Source organism: Vipera ursinii, assembly GCF_947247035.1.
Source record: "Vipera ursinii genome assembly, chromosome: 1".
Lineage (NCBI taxonomy): Eukaryota > Metazoa > Chordata > Lepidosauria > Squamata > Viperidae > Vipera > Vipera ursinii.
In genome coordinates, this window is record NC_139512.1 from 337,884,806 (window position 1) to 337,905,538 (window position 20,733).

Sequence of the window (20,733 nt, forward strand, 5' to 3'; positions counted from 1 at the left end):
AGACAGCTCGTTTCTTCTCATGAAGAAGCTCTGGAACTTTGGTCCCCAGCTATTTTCCAGCCATCCTGTGTGAATCCAAGTCAATACCTGACTAAGGACTTTGTCAGCTGCTATTTCTGCAGTTATGTCTTCGACATGGAGAGGGAACTCAGGCAAATCCTGTATTGCTAAAATGCATGCAGCTGGAGCCAGATCTGGCTCCACTTGCGGCAAGGGCAATCTGGTAAGGCCGTCTGCGTGGCACATTTCTTTTCCTGGTTTGTGAACCAGCCTGTAGCTATAGGCTGAAAGGAATATAGACCACCTCAGCATTCTGGGTGACAGAATCTGAGGTGTCTGCCTGTCTGTAGTGAATAATCCTAGCAAAGGCTTGTGGTCAGTGAAGACCATGAATTGGCAGCCATACAAATAGCCATGGAACTTTTTACCCCCAGCCACAATGGCCAAGGCCTCCTTGTCAATCTGCGTGTAATTAAGCTTAGCCGCAGACAGAGTCCTCGAATAATAGGCGATGGGTGCCTGTGTTCCATCAGCCAACAAGTGGCTCAACACAGCCCCAACCCCATATGGAGATGCATCACACACAATGTAAACTGGCAGATTTTCATTAAAGTGTGTAAGCACCGAGTTTGAGGACAATAAGGATTTTACTGCCTGAAAACTCCTTTCGTGGATCCTTGTCCACTGCCAAGAAGTGTTTTTGTCTAAGAGCCAGTGTAACGGCTCTGCCACTGTGGCATTGGGGAGAAAAGCATGATAAAAATTAAGAAGGCCCAAGAAGTCTTGGAGTTTTCCCTTGGACTTAGGGTTTGGTGCCTGCTGAATCGCTTTCAGCTTTGATTCTGCAGGACGGATGCCATCGGCATTGATGCGGAATACCAGAAATTCAGCTGAATTTACCCCAATCTTGCATTTTTCTTTTTTTAGTTTAAGTCCCGCCAAGCAGAACTGCTGAAGGACAGTCCTAAGCCATTCAGCTAGGACCTCGGTAGACTCCCCAGCGAGGAGTACATCATCTAAGTAGGGGCAGACCCCCAGAATACCCTTGAGCATACGCTCCATCACTCCCTGAAAAATTCCTGGGGCTACACTAACCCCAAAATTGTAGGCACTTAACCTTGAAGGCCCCCCTATGCGTAACAATGGTTTGAGCGGCTGCCATGGCCTGGTCCACCGGCAGCTGCTGATAGGCCTGTGCCAAATTAATTTAGTGAACACGCTGCCACCCTGCAACAACGCCAAAATATGACTGATGACTGGCACTGGGTATGCGTGCTGTTGAAGTGCCCGGTTAATGGTGCACTTATAGTCAGCACATATTCTTACTTCCCCATTGGCCTTTAGTGGAGTTACAATGGGGGTTTCCGACACCCCACTGTCTACAGGCTGCAATGTACCCCTGACTGACTGGCTTGTCCAGCTCTGCATCGATTTTGTGCTTTAACGCAAAAGGTATTCGATGGGGCTTAACCCGGATTGGCATTACCAAGGGGTCAAGTTTAAAAGCTATTGGAGGGCCCTTGTACTCACCCAAATGTGGACTGAAAACATCCTCGAACTTTTGCAGACTGACGCCAAGTCTGCTGTCTGTGTACGGTGAATGCTGGTTACTTGGACGCCCAATGCATCAAACCAATCGAGCCCTATGAGGCTCGTTCATTGGCCTTCCACCACAATAACATCGAGTGGGCCAGAAAAGTCCTTGAACTTCACTGCAAATGTGGCTTTGTCTTTAACTGCCACTCGGGAGTTTTGAAAGTCAGTTAACAAAATGTTAGGTGGTCGTAGTTTGACCTATCTGTGGCTGTGGCTGCAGATGTGCCTGAAGGTTCCAATGGAGATGATGGACACAGTGGAGCCTGTGTCCAGTTCCATTTTACATGGAACTCCCTGAAGCTCAACTTGCAGTTGAAGCTTCTGCTTAAGAGGTCAGGTAGCACCCGTGCGGAAAACGCTCCTCCGACTGGAGCAAAACCCTACTTGCTGTTGCCCCAGGGCCCCGGTACCTCTCCTGAATGATTCGTCCGGTTGACGGTCCTGCTGGCGACCTCGACAGATGCCGGTGATGTGGCCTGGTTTACCACACACCTGGCACGTGGCTGTTCTGAAATGGCATTCCGCGCATTGATGGTGGCCTTCGCAACCCATGCATCTAGGGAATGGAACTGCCTTGTCAGAAGGCCTCGGTCCCTTCTCCTGATGCCTCTGTAACTTGTCAACTTCGTAGTCGGATTCAGTGTCTTCCATCTGCTCGGCGTCCTCGTGGTGGACGGTGTTGGTGTTCGACGTGCTTTTGGAGGGCCACAACGCCTTAACGGCCCCTCTGGCCGCTTCATCCTTCATAACGTCTTTCAGCGCCTCCTGTAACGAGAGAGTCTCCTTAGCGAAAAGTTTTTGTTGGAGCTATCTGTTTCTGAGTCCACAGACTAAACGGTTTCTTAGTCTTTCTTCTAAATCAGTGAAATTACACAGCCAAGATGCCTGCTGAAGAGCTGCGATGAACTCTGTTGCTGACTCGCTGGGTTGTTAGCATTGCTCGAAGGCATGCCTCCATACTATCACGGATAACTTTGGCTCGAAATGGCCTCGGAGCTTTTTCTTCAAGTCCGCGTAACTTACGGACTCCAACGGTGCGGGAGCGACCAAGTTCTTGGTGATATAGAAAGTCGCTGGACTGCACACGCAGAGGAGTGTCATGGCCTTCAGCCTGTCTTCGCCAACTTGATTGGCGCAGAGGTAGTTCTCTACACAGGAAATGTAAGATGCCCATCTCTCCGGGTGAGTAACGTCGAACTCTTTGAGTTTCCCAACTTTTGCCATTACTGGTAGCCTTCCTTTCCTGTTTCTCACATTGCCTCATGCTGCTGCCTTCTGTGGAGGCCCTGAGACGGATCATCAGGGCATGGTGGTCTCCAGCGTGGCTTGCTAGGCAGACTGAGAGGGGGAACATCGTTCCTGCCAGGCTGTGTGCTGGCATCACCCCCTATTGACTTCAGGCACTTCTTGTGAAGCATCATGATCCCACCTTCATCGCCAGTGTTAAGTATTCGGTTCTTGCAGGCATTGAGCGAGATGGAAGATTCAAACAGCAACAGACTTTATTGAGCGTCCAAACATAACAGAAGCAAACTACCAACTGCTGTGCAGCTTTCATACAGACATTAACCAACAGTACAACATAAAGCAGTGAGTTAGCAAGTAATGCCAATACATTACACATATTACCTATATTGTACTCAGAGATAAGCAGTTCCATTTAGTTTTCACAATTATTTTCTACTGCTAATACCACCCTTAATTTAATCCCCTTTTAAATTTGTCAGATATAATGTCCAGTACCATAGCTGATGGAGATTAATTCTAAAAATTAATAACTTAAAGTTCAGGTTTTAAAGGTTTTCAAGGGAGCCTTGACCCAGTCAGCTAACTCTAAGGAGAGTAAATTTAGGCCAAAATAGGCAGTTATTCCAGGTTTAAATTAACTCCCCCTACTTAGTTACTCCTACTCTAGGATTACTAGATCTGAACCGCAATATATATATGTGTGTGTGTGTGTGTATGTATGTATGTATGTATGTATGTATGTATATGTATATACAGTATGTATATATGTATATATATATATATTAAAGTGGGTCCCTGGTGAAGAAAAGTTTGAAAACCACTGACCTAGGCCCATTAGGCTCTTCCTAGAGAAAGTAGTTGGGGCCATGTATTCCAACAGTGGTGATTTTTGGCCTAGGTATTGTGACTATGTGCTGCCAAAACTGGCTCACCATCCATCCACTACACATAGGTTCCTAAGAAGGTCTGTCCTCAAGATGACTGGTCTGTCCTCAAGATGATTTAGATTTAGAGATTCTTTTACTGGAAAAGAAATTCCACCAAAAGATCCAAGTGTAGACTGAACACAAAATCCAATGGACACCAGCATCCATGCCTCTATAAAAGGCTTCAGGTATACATTTCTGGTGGTGCTTATTTTAGGAAACTGGCCCTTTATCTGTGTATCTTGTAGCAGTCCTGGTACCATTCCTATAGTCGAATCCTACTCTTCGTTGCTATCTTCAAATGACTGCCATAGTAGATTGCCTTGATTATTGAAGGAAACATTGAGCAAGGATTCACCAGGTTCACTTTTTTGCAGAAATGTGTGTATGGAATTCAATGGATTCCATCAAGTACTGCAGATTGGAGAAATCCTAAATTTAGGGTCTACTCCTTATCATAGAGATTTTAAAAAGCAGGCAGATGCATTTCAGGCCTCTGTGTTTAGAGCCTGAAATTTCTGCTATGACCACGCCTATAGTTTCTGTTTGATGAAAGCTTCTTAGTGCTATCAGTCAAAAGACATTTTCAGGCAAACAAAAGAAAATGCGGGATAATAACAAATGATATTTGAAAACACCCTGCCTCAATATTCCTCCCAAACTCTGTGCCTTGTGTTTCCATCAAGCAACCCACTAATCTGGCCTAGGAATAACTTTGGGCCAGTCTCTCTCTTTCTCTTGCTCCCCAGTCTTCCTTATGGGATTTTCTTTATAAAGATTAGAAGGAGGCCATGATGCCATGAACTCTCAGGATACAAGTTAAAATGATAAATAAATAAAATGCTCTGTGCAGAACAAAGAGTTTGATGTGGTGGCATCAACTATTCAAAGCTCAGGTATAACATATCCTGTTGTGCCTGAGTTCCCAACTTGGTTTCATGTAAATTTTCTGGAATTGCTAACATTCTTAGAAAGGCCAGGTTGGCTATGACATTATGGTGCCATCAGTGTGGAGAGTGCTAGATTAACAGAGCTAGACAATGTAATGCAACTCCCCCTAGAGAATTATGTGTGGGCAGGAACACAGGAAAACTGGAAGAGAGTTATAGCAAAATGGAGAGTAGTGATGGTGGGGATATAGTCTGGCCGGGCATGAAAGGAAAACAGGGTTGATCCAAGTGAGAAGCACATGCTTTTATAAAACATTGCGGCTGAGATGAGGAGTGATTAAGTCCCTTTCTGCTAACAATCTACCTGGATTCATGGAAATAATATGGGAAGGATCCCTAGCATTGACAAATACATGCTGCAGAGGTACAGAATCTCAAATAATATTGAGTATCATGGTGAGGGTAGACAACTTGTTTTCTACCCCTACTCCTGTCCCAACCCCATCCTAGAAGTTTATGGATTTTATTCTTGAGCAGCCTCAGGTTTTCAATCATAACATGATCGTTTTATCCTTCTCTTTTTGACTGCAAGGAGACATCACCAGGACCTTTTCAATGCTCTTGGGGATAGCTCCAACTTAACTTTCCCGTCCTATGTTATACTGATTTCATTTTTCAGAATCAGTTGCAAGCAACATTTGATCTAGTCACTTTTTCACAAGGGGAATTTTTTAAAAAAGAATTTCTTGAACGTGCAAAATAAAATGACACACATAAATGAAAATGACCTAGTTTTGTACTTTTGATGATGGTGGAAAACCCTGACTGGATGGACTTTCCCCACATCTAGAAGAGACAGAGCAGTAGAACACTGACTGTCATTGGGGTGACTGCTCTCATCTGAAGAATTCCCGGTCGGGTTTCATGATCCTTGAAAGGTGGTTGACCAGGCAAATGCCATTATGGGAAAAGCTACAAAAAAACCAAACAACAGGAAACAACAGGCGTCTTTTTTGCATGTGCTAAGTTCATCAGAACATTAAAAAAAATTCTCTTACAACCTCTAAATGATTTGGACTATACTTCCTATAATTCCCAACCAGCTATTGTCAGCATGACTATTACCTAATATATGTAGAAGTTATCTAGGTGGGAAAAACTATGCTATAACCTTCCGTGGGAGGAAGAATGGTATATAAACATTAGTATTCATGATAATGATAATATATTTCAGGTAGATTGAAGTAGCCATGTGATATATAATACACCAAGAGATACTCCAGTTCCAGCTGTAGAGCTGGAACTTCAACAATTTATTTGCCTGTGTCCATTTTCCACACTTCTTTCTATGTAGAGGAATGGCTTTTTTAGCTTTGCAACATGGGTCTTGAAAATGGAGCCAGATGAAAATAGCTGGAGCCAGATGAAAATAGATTTATCAAAAACTGGAATCTTGCTTTCAGTAGGGAAGCCCACAATCATGAAATAAAAAACTATGCTTTAGCAATGTTTGAAGGGTTGTTCTGCCTCTGAGTATGGCTCTTTCATTTAATTACCTTCATTCGTTGCCACTAACTTTTCACTTTGTGAATTTCTCTAGTCCTTATTTAATGCCATCTACAGGAGTGATGGTAAGTATTGTTTAACCACCTTTTAATGCCTAATTCCTCTTTCTCTCTTTGCTTCTTCCTTGATGGTCTGGTTTCTTGTTCTGGAGCACAGTTGGATCTTGGTGATACTGACAGTGATGAAGAAATCTTGGAACGGATTCTGGAAATGCCATTGCAAAAAAATTGCAGCAAGGCTCTGTTTAGTATTCCTGAAGTGACTGAAGAGGAGGAGGAGCAAGAACAGGAAGATGATGATGATGAAGGCTGGGACCCGGTCCTAAGGCAACCTATTTCCATCCCTCCGGAAAAGAAGACCATGGAAAGCTACCAGAGTAGGCTTCCTAATCATACCAGAAGAATGCAAGGCCCTCTCTGTTCTTGGTCTAAAAGAAACCACAATCTTTCAGAGCTGATCTTACCTGAAAAGACCCTTCTACAGAAGTATAGAGGGGGGTGTATGAATGAAACATCCAGTTGCTCTGTAAGATGGGATGGTGAAGATATGACCTATCAGTGGGATGATCGAAAGAAACCATCAAGATCTCCTCTTTTGGAATGGAGAAGATCCAGTCATTGCAAGGAGAACATCCGTGTCTCACCCCAGGGACATAGAAAGCAAAAAGGAGACATCCGAGAGCCCAGTATGCGGAGCAATTCCTACTACACTGGAGGTGGTCTTTACAGAGCGCAGAGCCTCACAGAGAATTTGGATGTGATCACCAGCCTTGAGGTGGAGGATGATCTGAAGCTGTGCAGCTGGGCAAGACAAAGGCCTGATCAAGTTCCTCCAAGGAGAATGATGCCCCAAGAGAAAAGGGAGACAGCTGTGCAAGGCCTCCCCCACTGCCTCAGCCCAGAGAATTTGGAGATTGACATTGAGTATGATTCAAATGAGGAAGAGGATTTAACCATCACTTCCACACCAGTGAGCCTGTTGAGTTCAGATGGGAGGGCTGATGGATCACCAACAGATTGTGAGGAGGAATGGAGTGATTGCTCCAGCCAGTCAGGATCAGTCCAATCCAGTGGGCGACGAGAGCTGAAGCGATCCAGTAGTTGGGAGGGAGAGAGCACAGATTGGAGCACATCCCCCAGCCATTCACCTGGGCATTGTGGATGGAGGAAGAAAGCCAGTGGTGCCCCAGAAGAATGGAACAGGACTCGGGAGAAAAGTCCCTCCGTCTTGGGAATCAGGCCAGAGCAGGCTTGGAAGGAGGGCCCACTTGTGCAAACATGGGTCTGTGAGACGCTTCCTTCATCAGCTGGCGTTGTTAAAGCAGCTTGCCACAATTCTGACTGTGCTTTTGACCCTTTGCTCCTGTGCTTGCTTGCATTCTGCTTATTGTGTTGAGTGCTTTACAAAATAGAGGCTTCCGTTTTTATTTGAAACTTACAGCCCATTTGTGTGATACTCTTTATTGGCTTTTCTCATATTTTGCTTTGGGATTGGCTACCAATCAGACATCACTGGCTGAAAATATCCAATGCAGTATTCCTCTTCCCCATTGATTTTTAGGGAAAGTCTGCAGACTTAACTATCCTGTATTGTAAATCCTAAATCTCATATTCTTTTTACTTGGAAAACCTTCCAGAAGAGGCGGCCATCTGATCAGTTTGGTCTAGGAATAATTTATATCAACGTAATCTTGATTGATAAGATCTAGTGGTCCCCAAGGTATAGACAACTCAAAGGAAACAAGAATTTCTCAATTTCATGGCAGATACCAGATCTCACAATGAATGGGGAATGTTTATTATAGCGTCAAAATGACAGATTCAGTTTAACACCAAAACTGAATCTATGGAATTTGCTTTGCTTTTGGTCAGTTTTCTGAAAGCACTTCCAGAAGAGGAATGTTGCATTCTAGCCCTTTGCATTTTGTGCTTTTGCTGCAGGGTGTAGCCAAAATGTCAATGAATAAACACAGGACTGATTCTGCCAAGGGTTCTCTTTCAGGTGACAGGTAGTCCCGGGTTGTTGGACTCAATATCTTACCAGTCCCCTGTCCAGAGAAGCAGAAGATCTCCGAGAAAAAGTCAAGAAGGGACTGCACCTCTTGGGGGAACTATTGGTGAGCTGGTTGCAGTTTCCATTAGGGCTGTTTTAAAGTGGGTGTGGGTGTGGGACAATTTCAGTAAGAGTTGAACAAGGATGGCTCCAAATGTTCCAAGGATGGCTCATGACAAGATCAGGTAAGTGAAGGAGTTAAAATTATAGCATCAAGCCCATCCTTCCAAATTTGCAGGTGCAACACCAGGATTAGGAATTTTGTTCTGGTAGACAGGCTCAGTCCATTTGTGGTTTGCTTTTGTGTCCTGGTTAGGAACTTGGAGGAGTCCTTCCCTTGAATCAGCAGATGACAAGGGCTCAGCACGGCTGTTTGTGGCTCTTTTTGACTATGACCCTGTTTCGATGTCCCCTAATCGGGATGCTGCTGAAGAGGAGCTCCCATTTCAAGAGGGCCAGATTCTGAAGGTACGAGGAACACCAAAAAGAGACATAGTGGCAGGGCTCAATTCTCACATAGTAGGTGAATCCAGAAGTCTCTGGTTTATTTAAAAAAAAAAGTTTACGGCTTGGCAGAATGCATGATTGTGGCCAATGGTTCAGCTGCAAAGTCCTCTGCTCAGAAATAATTTTATTGGAATAATTACAAATAACAAATAATTACAAATAACTGGAGAAGCCTTGCATCGCTCCAAGATTGTTCATCAAATCAGAGGCACACAATGCTAGAGAATACCTGAAAAAGAGACCCTCAGTTTATTTTTTCATATTATCTACCTTTATTTTTAACTCCAGAGAGGGCAGGGGGTGGGTGGGAGACATATCTCTCCCCCCCCAACAAACTTGAGGTGTACATGGTTTTCTTTCCTGTTGTTTCCCCTATTGCAGGCCACTTAACCCAATTGTGGCTTCATTCCCAAAACAGATGAGATTGGAAGAATTGTCCTCTTAAGGTTTTCAGCAGATGTCATTAAAGGAGGAAATGATGATGATCATTTTTTTTAATCCCATTTATATCCCACCCTTCTCCGAAGACTCAGGGCGGCTTACAATCTAAAGCACAAATCAATGTGCTTAGCAATAGCCTTCATTCTATGTATATGCCTGCCTATTAGGGCTTTCGGGGGGGCCCAAGCGGCATTATTACAAAGTCAACTTATTGCCTCCAACAATCTGGGTCCTCATTTTACCTACCTCGGAAGGATGGAAGGCTGAGTCAATCTTGAGCCTGGTGGGACACGAACCTGCACTAATTGCAGGCAGCTGGTGTTACTTAAGGAGGCATTAGCCCACTGCTCCACCAAGGCTCTTGATTGCTGGATCTTTCTGGGCTAAATCAGAAGATTTGAAAAGAGGCTGTCATTTCATATTTCCAGTGCAGTTAGAGGCAGTGCTCGACTCATGACCACATTTGAAACCAGAGTTTTGGTTGTAAGTTGTTGTAGCCTTTAAGCGGGTCACCGTGTGATCTGATTCAATTTTATGATTGTTTTTATGACAGTCTGAGTCAGTATGGTCTCTTTAAGTAAATTATGTAGTGGTTAAATGAACCATGTGGTTGTTAAACAAATGCAACATATTTAGTATTGAGGAATGGCAAAAGGTGTTGTGAATCACAATCGTGTGACCATGGGACACTGCAGCTGGTGTGATCCACTTGTCATGCGCCCAAAGTATGATCATGTAACCATGGGGATGGGGTGGTGGTGGTCATAACTTTGAGGACAGATGGTAAGTAGCTTTTTTAAAGTCTGTCATAATGCTGAAAACTTGTTAAGTGACCAAGGACTACGTGGAGCGTGCTCTGTGGAACTGTGCAAGATCTCTGATTAAATGGAGCATTGTGAATGCATCCAAACACAGAGACAGCCTGTCTTACAATTTTCCCTGCCCATGCTGTGCCAAGGGCATAGGTTGTTTCATCTCCATGAGGATATTTGGAAAATATCCAAATACCATCATGGAGACGCTACACATTTGAGACGCTACACGTCCTCTACATAACCTGTTTTCCTTGTTACCTTCTGGGAGGAGGCTCCGTGGTATCCGAAGCAGAACATCTTGATGCAGTCACAGTTACACACACACACACACACACACACATATGTAAAGGTAAAGGTTCCCCCACACATGCCGGTGCTCATCTCCGTTTCAAAGCTGAAGAGCCAGAGCTTGTCCGAGGACATCTCCGTGGTCATGTGGCCGGCATGACTAGACACCAAAGGTGCACAGAACGCTGTTACCTTCCCACCGCAGTGGTCCCTATTTTTCTACTCGCATTTTTACGTGCTTTCGAACTGCTAGGTTGGCAGAAGCTGGGACGAGTAACAGGCACTCACTCTGTTACATGGCACTCGGGATTCGACCCGCCAAACTGCCAACCTTCTGATCGACAAGCTCAGCATCCTAACCCACTGAGCCACCATGTTCCTTGTATATATATATATATATATGTATATATATGTATGGGACGCGGTGGCTCAGTGGGTTAGGACGCTGAGCTTGTCGATCAGAAGGTCGGCAGTTTGGCGGGTCGAATCCCGAGTGCCGCGTAACAGAGTGAGCGCCTGTTACTCGTCCCAGCTTCTGCCAACCTAGCAGTTTGAAAGCACGTAAAAATGCAAGTAGAAAAATAGGGACCACTACGGTGGGAAGGTAACAGCGTTCCGTGCGCCTTTGGCGTCTAGTCATGCCGGCCACATGACCACGGAGACGTCCTCGGACAAGCGCTGGCTCTTCGGCTTTGAAACGGAGATGAGCACCGGCCCCTAGAGTCGGAAACGACTAGCACGCATGTGCGGGGGAACCTTTACCTTTACCTTATGTATATATATGTATATATATATGTATATGTATATGTATATGTATATGTATATGTATATATGTATGTATATTTGTATATATGTATGCAGTGCTTTTTTGTAAAAAAAAAAAGGTGCCGGAACTCACACATGTCATACAACCCACCTTGCCTACCCTACAAGGTTCCATCAAAAAAAGGTGCTGGAACTTTGTTCTGGGCGTTCTATGACAAAAAAAGCCCTGTATGTATGTATTTAGCATGTATAGATTTGTGTTATGTATGTGTACGGGTAGATATATACTTTGAGAACAGACAACAGAATTTCATTTTTAATGTGGGCCAGTGTGCTCATAGTAAAAAATGACAATAAAGCTTATCCTATCTTGCCTTGCCTTGCCTTTAAAGAAAGGTTAGTATGATTTTCCCAGTGTCACCACATGAAGCATCATGGCTGAGTAGAAATTTGAATCCTGATACCCCTTTTCTAAGCCTTAGTCCACTGCTAATCACTACCTCATACTGGCTGTGCAAAATTCCCAACGTATTTTGATTTATAAAAAAATCCCACATATCATCTTCAGCTCATAACAACCTCTAGCTTTGATTTCTTATTTTCTCCTGGTTGTCACACTGAGCTCCGTATCATGACCCTGACATTTCTGTTCCTGTGGTTGATGGATAATTGGATAATTGAACTATTCTGTGCCTTTGTTTATCCCAATGTTTCTCAACCTTGGTCTCTTGAAGATGTGTGGACTTCAACTTCCAGAATTCTGGGAGAAGTCCACACATCTTCAAGTTGCCAAGGCTGAGGAACATTGGGATATTCCATTATTGCAAATCTCTTGGGGATAAATTTAGCAATGGTTTGAAAGAAGTAAATGGACATAAACAAATATTCTTTTGGCATTATTGTGATTGTCTGCCTCCCCCTTTCACAGGTCTATGGCCACAAAGATGCAGATGGTTTCTACAGAGGGGAATGTGCAGGAAGAACAGGGTTCATACCCTGCAACATGGTGTCTGAGCTTCGGGTGGACAGTGACAATACAAGAAAACAGCTGTTAGAAAAAGGCCATATTGCTACTGATATGCTGATGGAAAGTCTAGGTACTCTGTCCAAATTTATTTATCATCTTCAACTTTGCCAGGCCAAGGTTGGGAACATTTTTGAATGGGAAATCTTGCTGGTTGCTATGTTCAGTAGAAAAAGTAATGGATGAGGTTATGACATATCCCTTTCAGATACATATGGAAAGTTATCCACAAAATATCTCATGTTTACTCATTTCACTGTGATTTGTCAGGGAAGACAAAACTTGGGTTAGCACGGATCTTGCTCAAAGAAATGTCAGTCTGATGATTGAACAGTTGGGCCTCGGGAAGCTAGACATTCTGTCGAATCTCTATGATTAAAAGTGTAGATTATTCTATAGGTGTAATCAAGGGTTGCATATAATTCATGGATTATAAGTGTCCACTTACCTGTTAAAGAATTTATAGTTAATTCGTTTGAGTTCTGTTGTTTCTCTGTCTCAAAGGTGCCCACATAATGAATTAAATACTGAACAGTAAAATGTCAGGACAATGTTTAGATTGTTAGAAGAAGAAAATTCTATGTACAACGTGGTGGAATCTGACAGCAAAATAACAGATTCTGCTTACATTTGGGAATAACACTGTAGGGTTTTCCAGCTCAGCATCTTCCATTGTACTGGCTTTGTACCATGTGCTCCTGCCAGTTAGCTGAACAATATAATATTCCAAAATCTGGGGAGAGGTTTCAGGCACTTAGTGATAGCAGGAACATTTATATTCTTTGGGCACTTTTATGGGTTTTTTTTTTTTTTGAGAAATAGTCATGGATAGCGATGGATCTTTCAATCCATTGTCTGCATCATACTAATCCAGAAATAAGCCTAATGGCTTATTAAGAAACACAGGAGAATGTGAACTGTAGAGAATAATTTACTAAGTTATTGACTTGTATTGCTTGTTAATTTAATTTTGTTTTTGTTTTGTTTAATTGCAGGGAATGGTGCACTTTCTCCACCTCCACCGCACCCATCAAATCGTCCTTCAAAGCCTCGACGATTTAAGAAAGGTCAGTGCCATGTTTTGTGATAGAGGTTGTGGATATCTTGCAGCCATCCTCTCATCAACAGGATTGTCTTTGTTTTGTATAATTTGTATTTGCAAAGAGATAAAAGATGAACAAGAAATAATCTAAAGTAAAATTAAAGAAAAGAAAAAGTGAGAAGGTAAGCAAAGTATGGAAAGAAATACAAATAGAAAAAAAACAGAAGAGAAAAATCACTTCCAATCTTCCTTCAGGCAGACACAAAACTTGTGTTCATTTTTTTTAATTTTCAGCAAAAAGTCCATAAAAGGTTTCCAATCTTCAATGATAGTACTTATTGGATGAGCAGTATGGTGGCCTAGTGGTGAAGATGCTCACCTCCAGCACATGTTTCTCTCCTAGGGCATAAAGGAAAAATACCTGCTGCAAACTCTGCATGGCCTCAGGAAAGGCATCTGGCTAATAAACACTCAGCTCCATTTAGTCATCCCAACTCTACCCCAAATTAAGGAATTACAGGGTCATAAAAGGGACTAATAGAAGTACTTGTTGTCTTAAACAGGATTATCTTTTATGCGACTTCTGCATATCCATGAGTTGGCTGGAGCTGTAGATTTTCATAGGACATCCAAAATAAATGTTCCTCTTCTTGGCAACTGCTTTGCTTAAGACACACTGGCAAACAAACGTAGCTCACTCATAATATATTTTGTTCCCCCAGAACCAATCAGGGTGGAAGATCAGGTCCCTGATTTAGGTAAGCATTGCTTCGGTTTATCTTGATACTCCTAGGTGATTGGTTGCTGCAAGGAGATTTATGCTAGCTCTCCCAAAATATAAGGCATTCTTTGTGCCTTAAAAAAGAAAGGTATCTCATCTCACTCTTCACTATTATGGGCTATAGCCAGTGGTGGGATTCAGCTAGTTTGCACCACTTAAGCAGAACCGATAGCCAATTTTTTGTTGCCCAGGCCCAGAACGGACTTCTGGGAGCGGCATCTACATAGAGAAGCAGTTGTTCACATATTTGAATCCCACCACTGGCTATAACGATATCCTAAGAGGGCATAAAAATGTCTTTGTGATTGTAGAATCATAGAACGATGCTTCTACGTTTCATAGAATCTCATGACCTAGGCTATCAAGTTTATCCTCCTGCTCAGAACAGAAATCCAAGCTAAAACTTCTCTGTCAAATAGCTGTTTAGCCTCCTCTTGAATGAATAGGTAGTCCTCGATGTATGACCATAATTGAACCCAAAATTTATGTTGCAAAGTGAGACATTTGTTAAATGAATTTTTTCCCATTTTATGACTTTTCTTGCCACAGTTGTTAAATGAATCATTCAGTTGTTAATAACCTGGTTGTTAAGTGAATCTGGCTTCTCCATTGATTTTGTTTATCAGGAGGTTGCAAAAGGTGTTCACATGATCCGGGGACACTGCAACCATCAGAAATATGAACCAGTTGCCAAGCATCCAAATTTTAGTCATGTGACCATGAGGATGCTGCAGTGGTCATAAGTGTGAAAATGATTATAAGTCACTTTTTTCAGTGACCTTGCAACTTTGAACAGTCACTAAATGAACTGTTGTAAGTCAAGGACTTACAGAAGATGGTAGAGGACAGGAAGGCCTGGAGGAACGTTGTCCATGGGGTCGCGATGGGTCGGACACGACTTTGCAACTAACAACAACAAAGTCGACGACTACCTGTATTCAGTAAAAAAGAACTCATTTCCTCTCTGGGTAATTGGTTCCAATGTCAACATGTTCTTATTGGTAGAAAGTCAGTTTTTTAAAAAAATATTTAATCAGAACCTGCATTAATAATAATAATAATAATAATAATAATAAGAAGAAGAAGAAGAAGAAGAAGAAGAAGAAGTTGGAAGGGACCTTGGAGGTCATCTAGTCCAACCCCCTGCTCAGGCAGGAAACCCTATACCATTTCAGGCAAATGGCTGTCCAGTCTCTTCTTAAAAACCTCCAGTGTTGGAGCATTCACCACCTCTGGAGGCAGGTTGTTCCACTGGTTAATTGTTCTAACTGTCAGGAAGTTTCTCCTTAGTTCTAGGTTGCTTCTCTCCTTGACTAGTTTCCATCCGTTGCTTCTTGTCCTGCATTCTTGTGCCTAAGTTCATTATTCTATGTCCTGATCTCTAGAATGAAAGACACCACATTCTGTTATTTTATGTGACAGTTTTGGGTTAGATCAGGGGTGTCAAACTCAATTTCATTGAGGGCCACATCAGCATTGCGGTTGCCCTCAAGAGGCCGGGTGGGCGTGGCCAGGCTGGGAGTGGTCTACTGGGTCGGTGTGGCTGAAGTGCGTATGGCCTACTGGGTGGGCGTGGCCAGCTCTACATCGTTCGCATCAAGGGTGCCTATGGGGGCCTGGGCAGGAGTGGGACAGATCTGAGGGTCTCTGGCAGGAGGAGGGTCTCTGGGCCAGGGCCATGGCAGTGGGGGCCGTTCCCTCACCGTTTCCAGGATGGCTTCGCGGGCCACATGAAACCACTTCGTGGGCCGGGTCCGGCCCCCGGGCCTTGTGTTTGACATGTCTGGGTTAGATGATTCCCTTGAGTTATTTGTTTCTCAAGGTTAAACACATTCAATACCAAGAAACAAAACTTAGTTTCTGCTCCTGCAATCATCCTCACTGCTTTCTTTGTACATGCTCTGAATGTCATTTAAAACATGGGAAAATAGTCAACAGTGGGCTGTGACTAATGCATAATTGATTGACTGATTACATGCCATCAAGTTGTTGTCGACTCAGTAACCACAAGATTTTCTCAGTGATGATGTATCCTTAAGCTGATCCTTCAGATCTTGTAACAAAAATACATCCCTCAATCCCATAAGTAAGTTTATTTATCTGGCTGTTGGTCATTATCTTCTTTTTCCTTTGCCCTTTCCCAGCATTCTCCAGAGAACTCGGTCTTTACCAGTGGCCGCACCGGTCGCAACATCTGGGGGGGGCGCGCTCGCACTCGCAGCTCTCTGCCCCTGCCTGGCTCACTCACTCTCTCTCACTGCAGTGCTGGCTGTGCGAATCCGATCCGAGCCGCCGGGTCGCCGCCCACTGTGGGGGGGGGGCAGGCGTGCGGTACGGTGCTTGCCTTGCCCCGGGTGCTGACAACCCACGCTACGCCACTGGTCTTTACATAATGTGTCTGAAAATACAGAATTACTTCCTACGTTTTGGAAAAGTTGCTTCTGTTGAAGCAGACTAAAAACGAGTCCTGCCCTTTGTAGTCCTGTCATAGTCATGCTACTACATCATATTCCCATTTCCTGTTTGGAGCATTTGGTTTTTGTTTCCCGTCTGAATAGGAAATGACCCTTACTAGAATTTGAAGGCATAGAATTTATACTGTCACAGTCTCAGAATCCAGAGTAGGGAAACTGGATTTCAGCAGCCAAAATCAAGCCTCTATAGACGACTAAGGCCCCCTCCCTTTTAACTAGAAAATCCAGAATAAATTATGAAGTGCATTTTGAAATTTATAGCATAAATGATGTAAAACTTTTCATATAAAATTTGTCAGTGTTTTGAGCATGTGTCTAATTTATGTCTGTCAGAAAAGGATTTTTTTTTCTTGGTAGGAGATTGTATCAGCTCTTGGGTATGGAAGATCATAAGTTCATGACTAGGGTCCAATGAATAGATAAGAACTTCATTGTATATTAAGAGAGAGACTCTGCTTTAAAGGAACAAATGAGTTGTGTTTTTTTTAATCTAATGCAACTTCCCATTCTGATCTGCTAGTCTGACATTTCATTTCTGCTATAGAAGCACCTGGAAAGCAAAATCCAAGTTCTGAGGACCCTGTAAGAACCATGGTGGCCATTTTTGACTACAATCCCCAAGAGAATTCTCCTAACCCAGACACTGAGGTGAACAGAGGTGGCTTTTTTTAAAAAAAACTTTTGCAGCACTATTAGAAGTAGAGATATGAACAGCTTAGCTTTGTGTATCATTTAAGGAATTACCACGAGCCCAATAAATCCTAGAGATTGCCTTGTTCCTTTCTGGGTTTGCAAAATTGCTAAATTTCAGTGTGTAAACTGAAAATTAAAGTAATCCCTTCCTTCTCAGTTGCTTCTGTACTGATTTTCTCCTATTACAGGGGTAGGCAACCTCGGCTCTTTTATGACTCATGGACTTCAACTCCCAGAATTCCTGAGTCAGCTGACTCAGGAATTCTGGGAGTTGAAGTCCATGAGTCATAAAAGAGCCGAGGTTGCCTACCCATGTCCTATTGTATGTGTGCATGAGTTGAAAGAAAAAAGAAAAACTGAAGAAAGGCAAAAGTAATAATATAGTAAAGAAATAATATAGAATTGCTCTCAATGATGTGACAGGTGGTGTATAAATTTTATGGTGTATAAATTTTATATGCGTGTGTGTGTGTGAGACAGAGAGAAAAACCTCCAACCTTCAAGTAACAAGTAAAAACAAATTTAATAACTCTTTACCCTCTCTAAAATTACAAAATCTCCTCATCCTATATCACATCTCTTATGTATAACCAAATCCATAAACTGTAATCTTTTCAGTGATTTTCTACTATTGTTCTCAATGTTTTCATCTAGGTTGAACTCAGATTTTGTGCTGGGGACATTGTGACTGTGCTCAGTTCCATGGATGATGATGGGTTTTATTATGTAAGTATCATGTCGTCATTTTAATTCACATGGTTTAAAAAGTGAAACAGCTGGTAAATCAGAGGGCTGCCTTGCTATGGATGGAACTGGCAGTGTCACTATTTTTATTTTAAGAGCTCATGGGATATATATATATATATATATATATATATATATATATATATATATGTGTGTGTGTGTGTGTGTGTGTGTGTGTGTGTGTGTGTGTGTGTGTGTGTGTGTGTATAAGTTTGAAACGATCATATCGGTCTTCCTTTATTCTTTGTTAGCAAGCCAAAAAATTTACACAAATATGAGCTGCCACTGCTGTGGCTACTGCCTGTAGATGGCCTTGGGCTAGGCTGAAACAGGAAATAAGATTTGTCCCATGTCTGAGACTAATGAAGTGTATTCTGAATGCTTAACAAACATTTTTGTTTGCCCTGCACACCACCATATTTATTGCCCTGTACACCGCCCTGAGTCCTTTGGGAGAAGGGCGGTATAAAAATTTAATAAATAAATAAATTTTTATATATATATCTATATACACACATACACACATACTACCCAAAGTCTTGTGTCTGTTTGATGGTAACCTTCAGTTGGGTGAAATGGTTCGTCATAGAGCAACAATATTTGAATCAATGTACTTCAAACGGGCTTATTTACAGAATGCATCTAAAACCTGAAACCCATGACTCCCATGAGTCTGAAATTTGGCCATTTCAATGCTGCCATGCTGCCGTGCCACTGCACAGCCACAGTCAACCTCATCATGTAATTGTCATTTCCAGTGCTTCCTGCCAGCTTCCTGCAAAGAAAGTCAACAGGGAAGCCAGTAGCAAATTCAAAGTCATTCCCACAGGTTCTTTTCACCCTCTCTTTGAGTAAGACAGTATTTCTGAAATGATGATCCAACAGGTCACAGGTTGCCTCCCTGAATTCTACAATAATTATTGCCTTCCAGAAAGTATTGCTCATATCAGCAGAAGTGAGGGATCTGAGTGTTCCAGTTTGGAAATGAAGGCCTCTGCTTTTCTTCTGATCAGACTTCTGATCTTTTGACAAGTACATAGAGTAATAGGCAGAGATCCAGGATATGAGATATATCACTTTGCTTGGGAATATAACATGCACAAGAGCTTGGTGGTAGGAAAAAAGTAGGGTTGTCCCTTTCTCTGCATGGTTTCGAATCATCAAGAGATCTCCAACCAAACATTTCCCTTCTTTGTCTGCAGGGGGAGGTAAATGGACAGAAAGGTCTTGTTCCATCTAATTTCCTGGAAGCTTTGCCATCAGACGGAGCACAGGCAAGTGAGCCAAGCCTTGGAAAGCAGGTGAGGGAGACAGGTTGCCTGATTGAGACCCAGATGTGAAAATACTTTTTTTTATCACAGAACTGGGATGCCAGCAAATGGGTGTCTTTTCCTCCATCCTTGTATTCCACCAGCCCAGATACTGAGCTATCTTTGTTTCATTTATCTATTCTTGTATGCTCCTGGCTTTCCACAGCGAGTGAGAAAAAGAAGAATCCAGTGATGCATGTGAGAAAGTCAGAGGAATAGAGAAAGGAAGAGAGAAATCACGTAAGTCCCAGATCAAATCCTTCCAGAATGCTTTTTGTCAGTTAGTAAATCTTTCATAACTCTGAACATTTTGGTTCAGGGTGAGAGCAGAAACAAAATTTTCCTTCCCATTCTGCCAATCAAGGGGCATACTTTGAACAGATGCCTAAGAATGTCTAGAATAGAATAGAATAGAATAGAATAGAATAGAATAGAATAGAATAGAATAGAATAGAATAGAATAGAATAGAATAGAATAGAATAGAATAGAATAGAATAGAATAGAATAGAATAGAATAGACCTTGGTGGTCTTCTAGTGCAGCTCCCTGTACCATTTCAGACAAGTGACTGTCTAGCCTGTTCTTAAAAATCTCCAGTGATGGAGCACCCATGATTTCTGGAAGCAAGCTGTTCCACTGGTTAATTGTCTTCACTGTTAGGAAGTTTCTCCTTAATTCCAGGTTGCTTCTCTCTTTGGTCAGTTTCCAACCATGGTTTTTTGGCTTGCCTTCTGGTGCATTGGAGAATAGTTTGACGCCCTCTTCTTTGTGGCAGCCCCTCAAATACTGGAATACGGCTATCATGTCACCCCTGTTTCTTCTTTCCTTTAGACTAGCCAAACCTAAGTCCTGCAGCCGTTCTTCATATGTTTTAGTTTCCAGGCCTTTGATCATTTTAGATGTTTTGAATCTCCCCTCAGTTATTGCCATCCAGCAGAGCTAGTGCTTGCCTATAGCTGGTGTGAACTTGGTATAAAGCTGGCTCTTTATACCAAGGTGTCAGCCATAATTATCATTTTCAATGCTCCCTGCCAGTTTCCTACAAAGAAAGTCAATAGGGATGCTGGTAGGAAGTTTATTTATTTATTTATTTATTTGACTTATATACCGCCCTATTCCCATAGGACTCAGGGCGGTTTACAGGGCAATTAAAACCATACAATACAAAAGTTAAAATAAATTTAAAACAATTAATTAAATTTAAGCCCAAAAGTTAAAACTTTAAAACCCAATTAAAAACCGCTCAGTCTAGGCCAGACAGCTCAAAGAGCCAAGTTTTTAGGTCCCGGCGAAATGAACGGAGGTCGGGGGTGGTCCTAAGTTCCATAGGAAGTTAGTTCCAAAGGGCAGGCGCACCCACAGAGAAGGCCCTCTCTCTGGGAGTCACCCGCCGGCAATCCTTCACCGGCGGTACCCTAAGATGGCCCTCCCTGTGGGAGCGCACAGGACGATGGGGAGTTAATGTCGGCAGTAGGTGTTCCCTCAGATAATCTGCACCCAAGCCATTTAGGGCTTTATAGGTCATCACCAGCACCTTGAATGTCACTCGGAGGGCAACTGGAAGCCAATGC

At 42.7% G+C, this 20,733-nt stretch overlaps 1 protein-coding gene across 1 annotated transcript in view; it reads left to right on the top strand.

The window, feature by feature from the left end:
- The window catches only part of TSPOAP1 (TSPO associated protein 1), a gene marked incomplete at both ends in the record, with an annotated part of 74,834 nt that extends 55,479 nt beyond the window's left edge, over positions 1-19,355 (top strand). Inside the window, 10 exons of the mRNA XM_083376425.1 lie at positions 6,383-7,507; positions 8,228-8,342; positions 8,595-8,746; positions 12,023-12,191; positions 13,114-13,185; positions 13,883-13,918; positions 16,960-17,063; positions 17,763-17,834; positions 19,055-19,153; positions 19,329-19,355. Of these exons, the coding sequence (XP_083232551.1) occupies positions 6,383-7,507; positions 8,228-8,342; positions 8,595-8,746; positions 12,023-12,191; positions 13,114-13,185; positions 13,883-13,918; positions 16,960-17,063; positions 17,763-17,834; positions 19,055-19,153; positions 19,329-19,355 (1,971 nt within the window). The remainder of the gene's footprint in view (positions 1-6,382; positions 7,508-8,227; positions 8,343-8,594; positions 8,747-12,022; positions 12,192-13,113; positions 13,186-13,882; positions 13,919-16,959; positions 17,064-17,762; positions 17,835-19,054; positions 19,154-19,328) is intronic.
- Between the last annotated feature and the right edge of the window lie 1,378 nt (positions 19,356-20,733).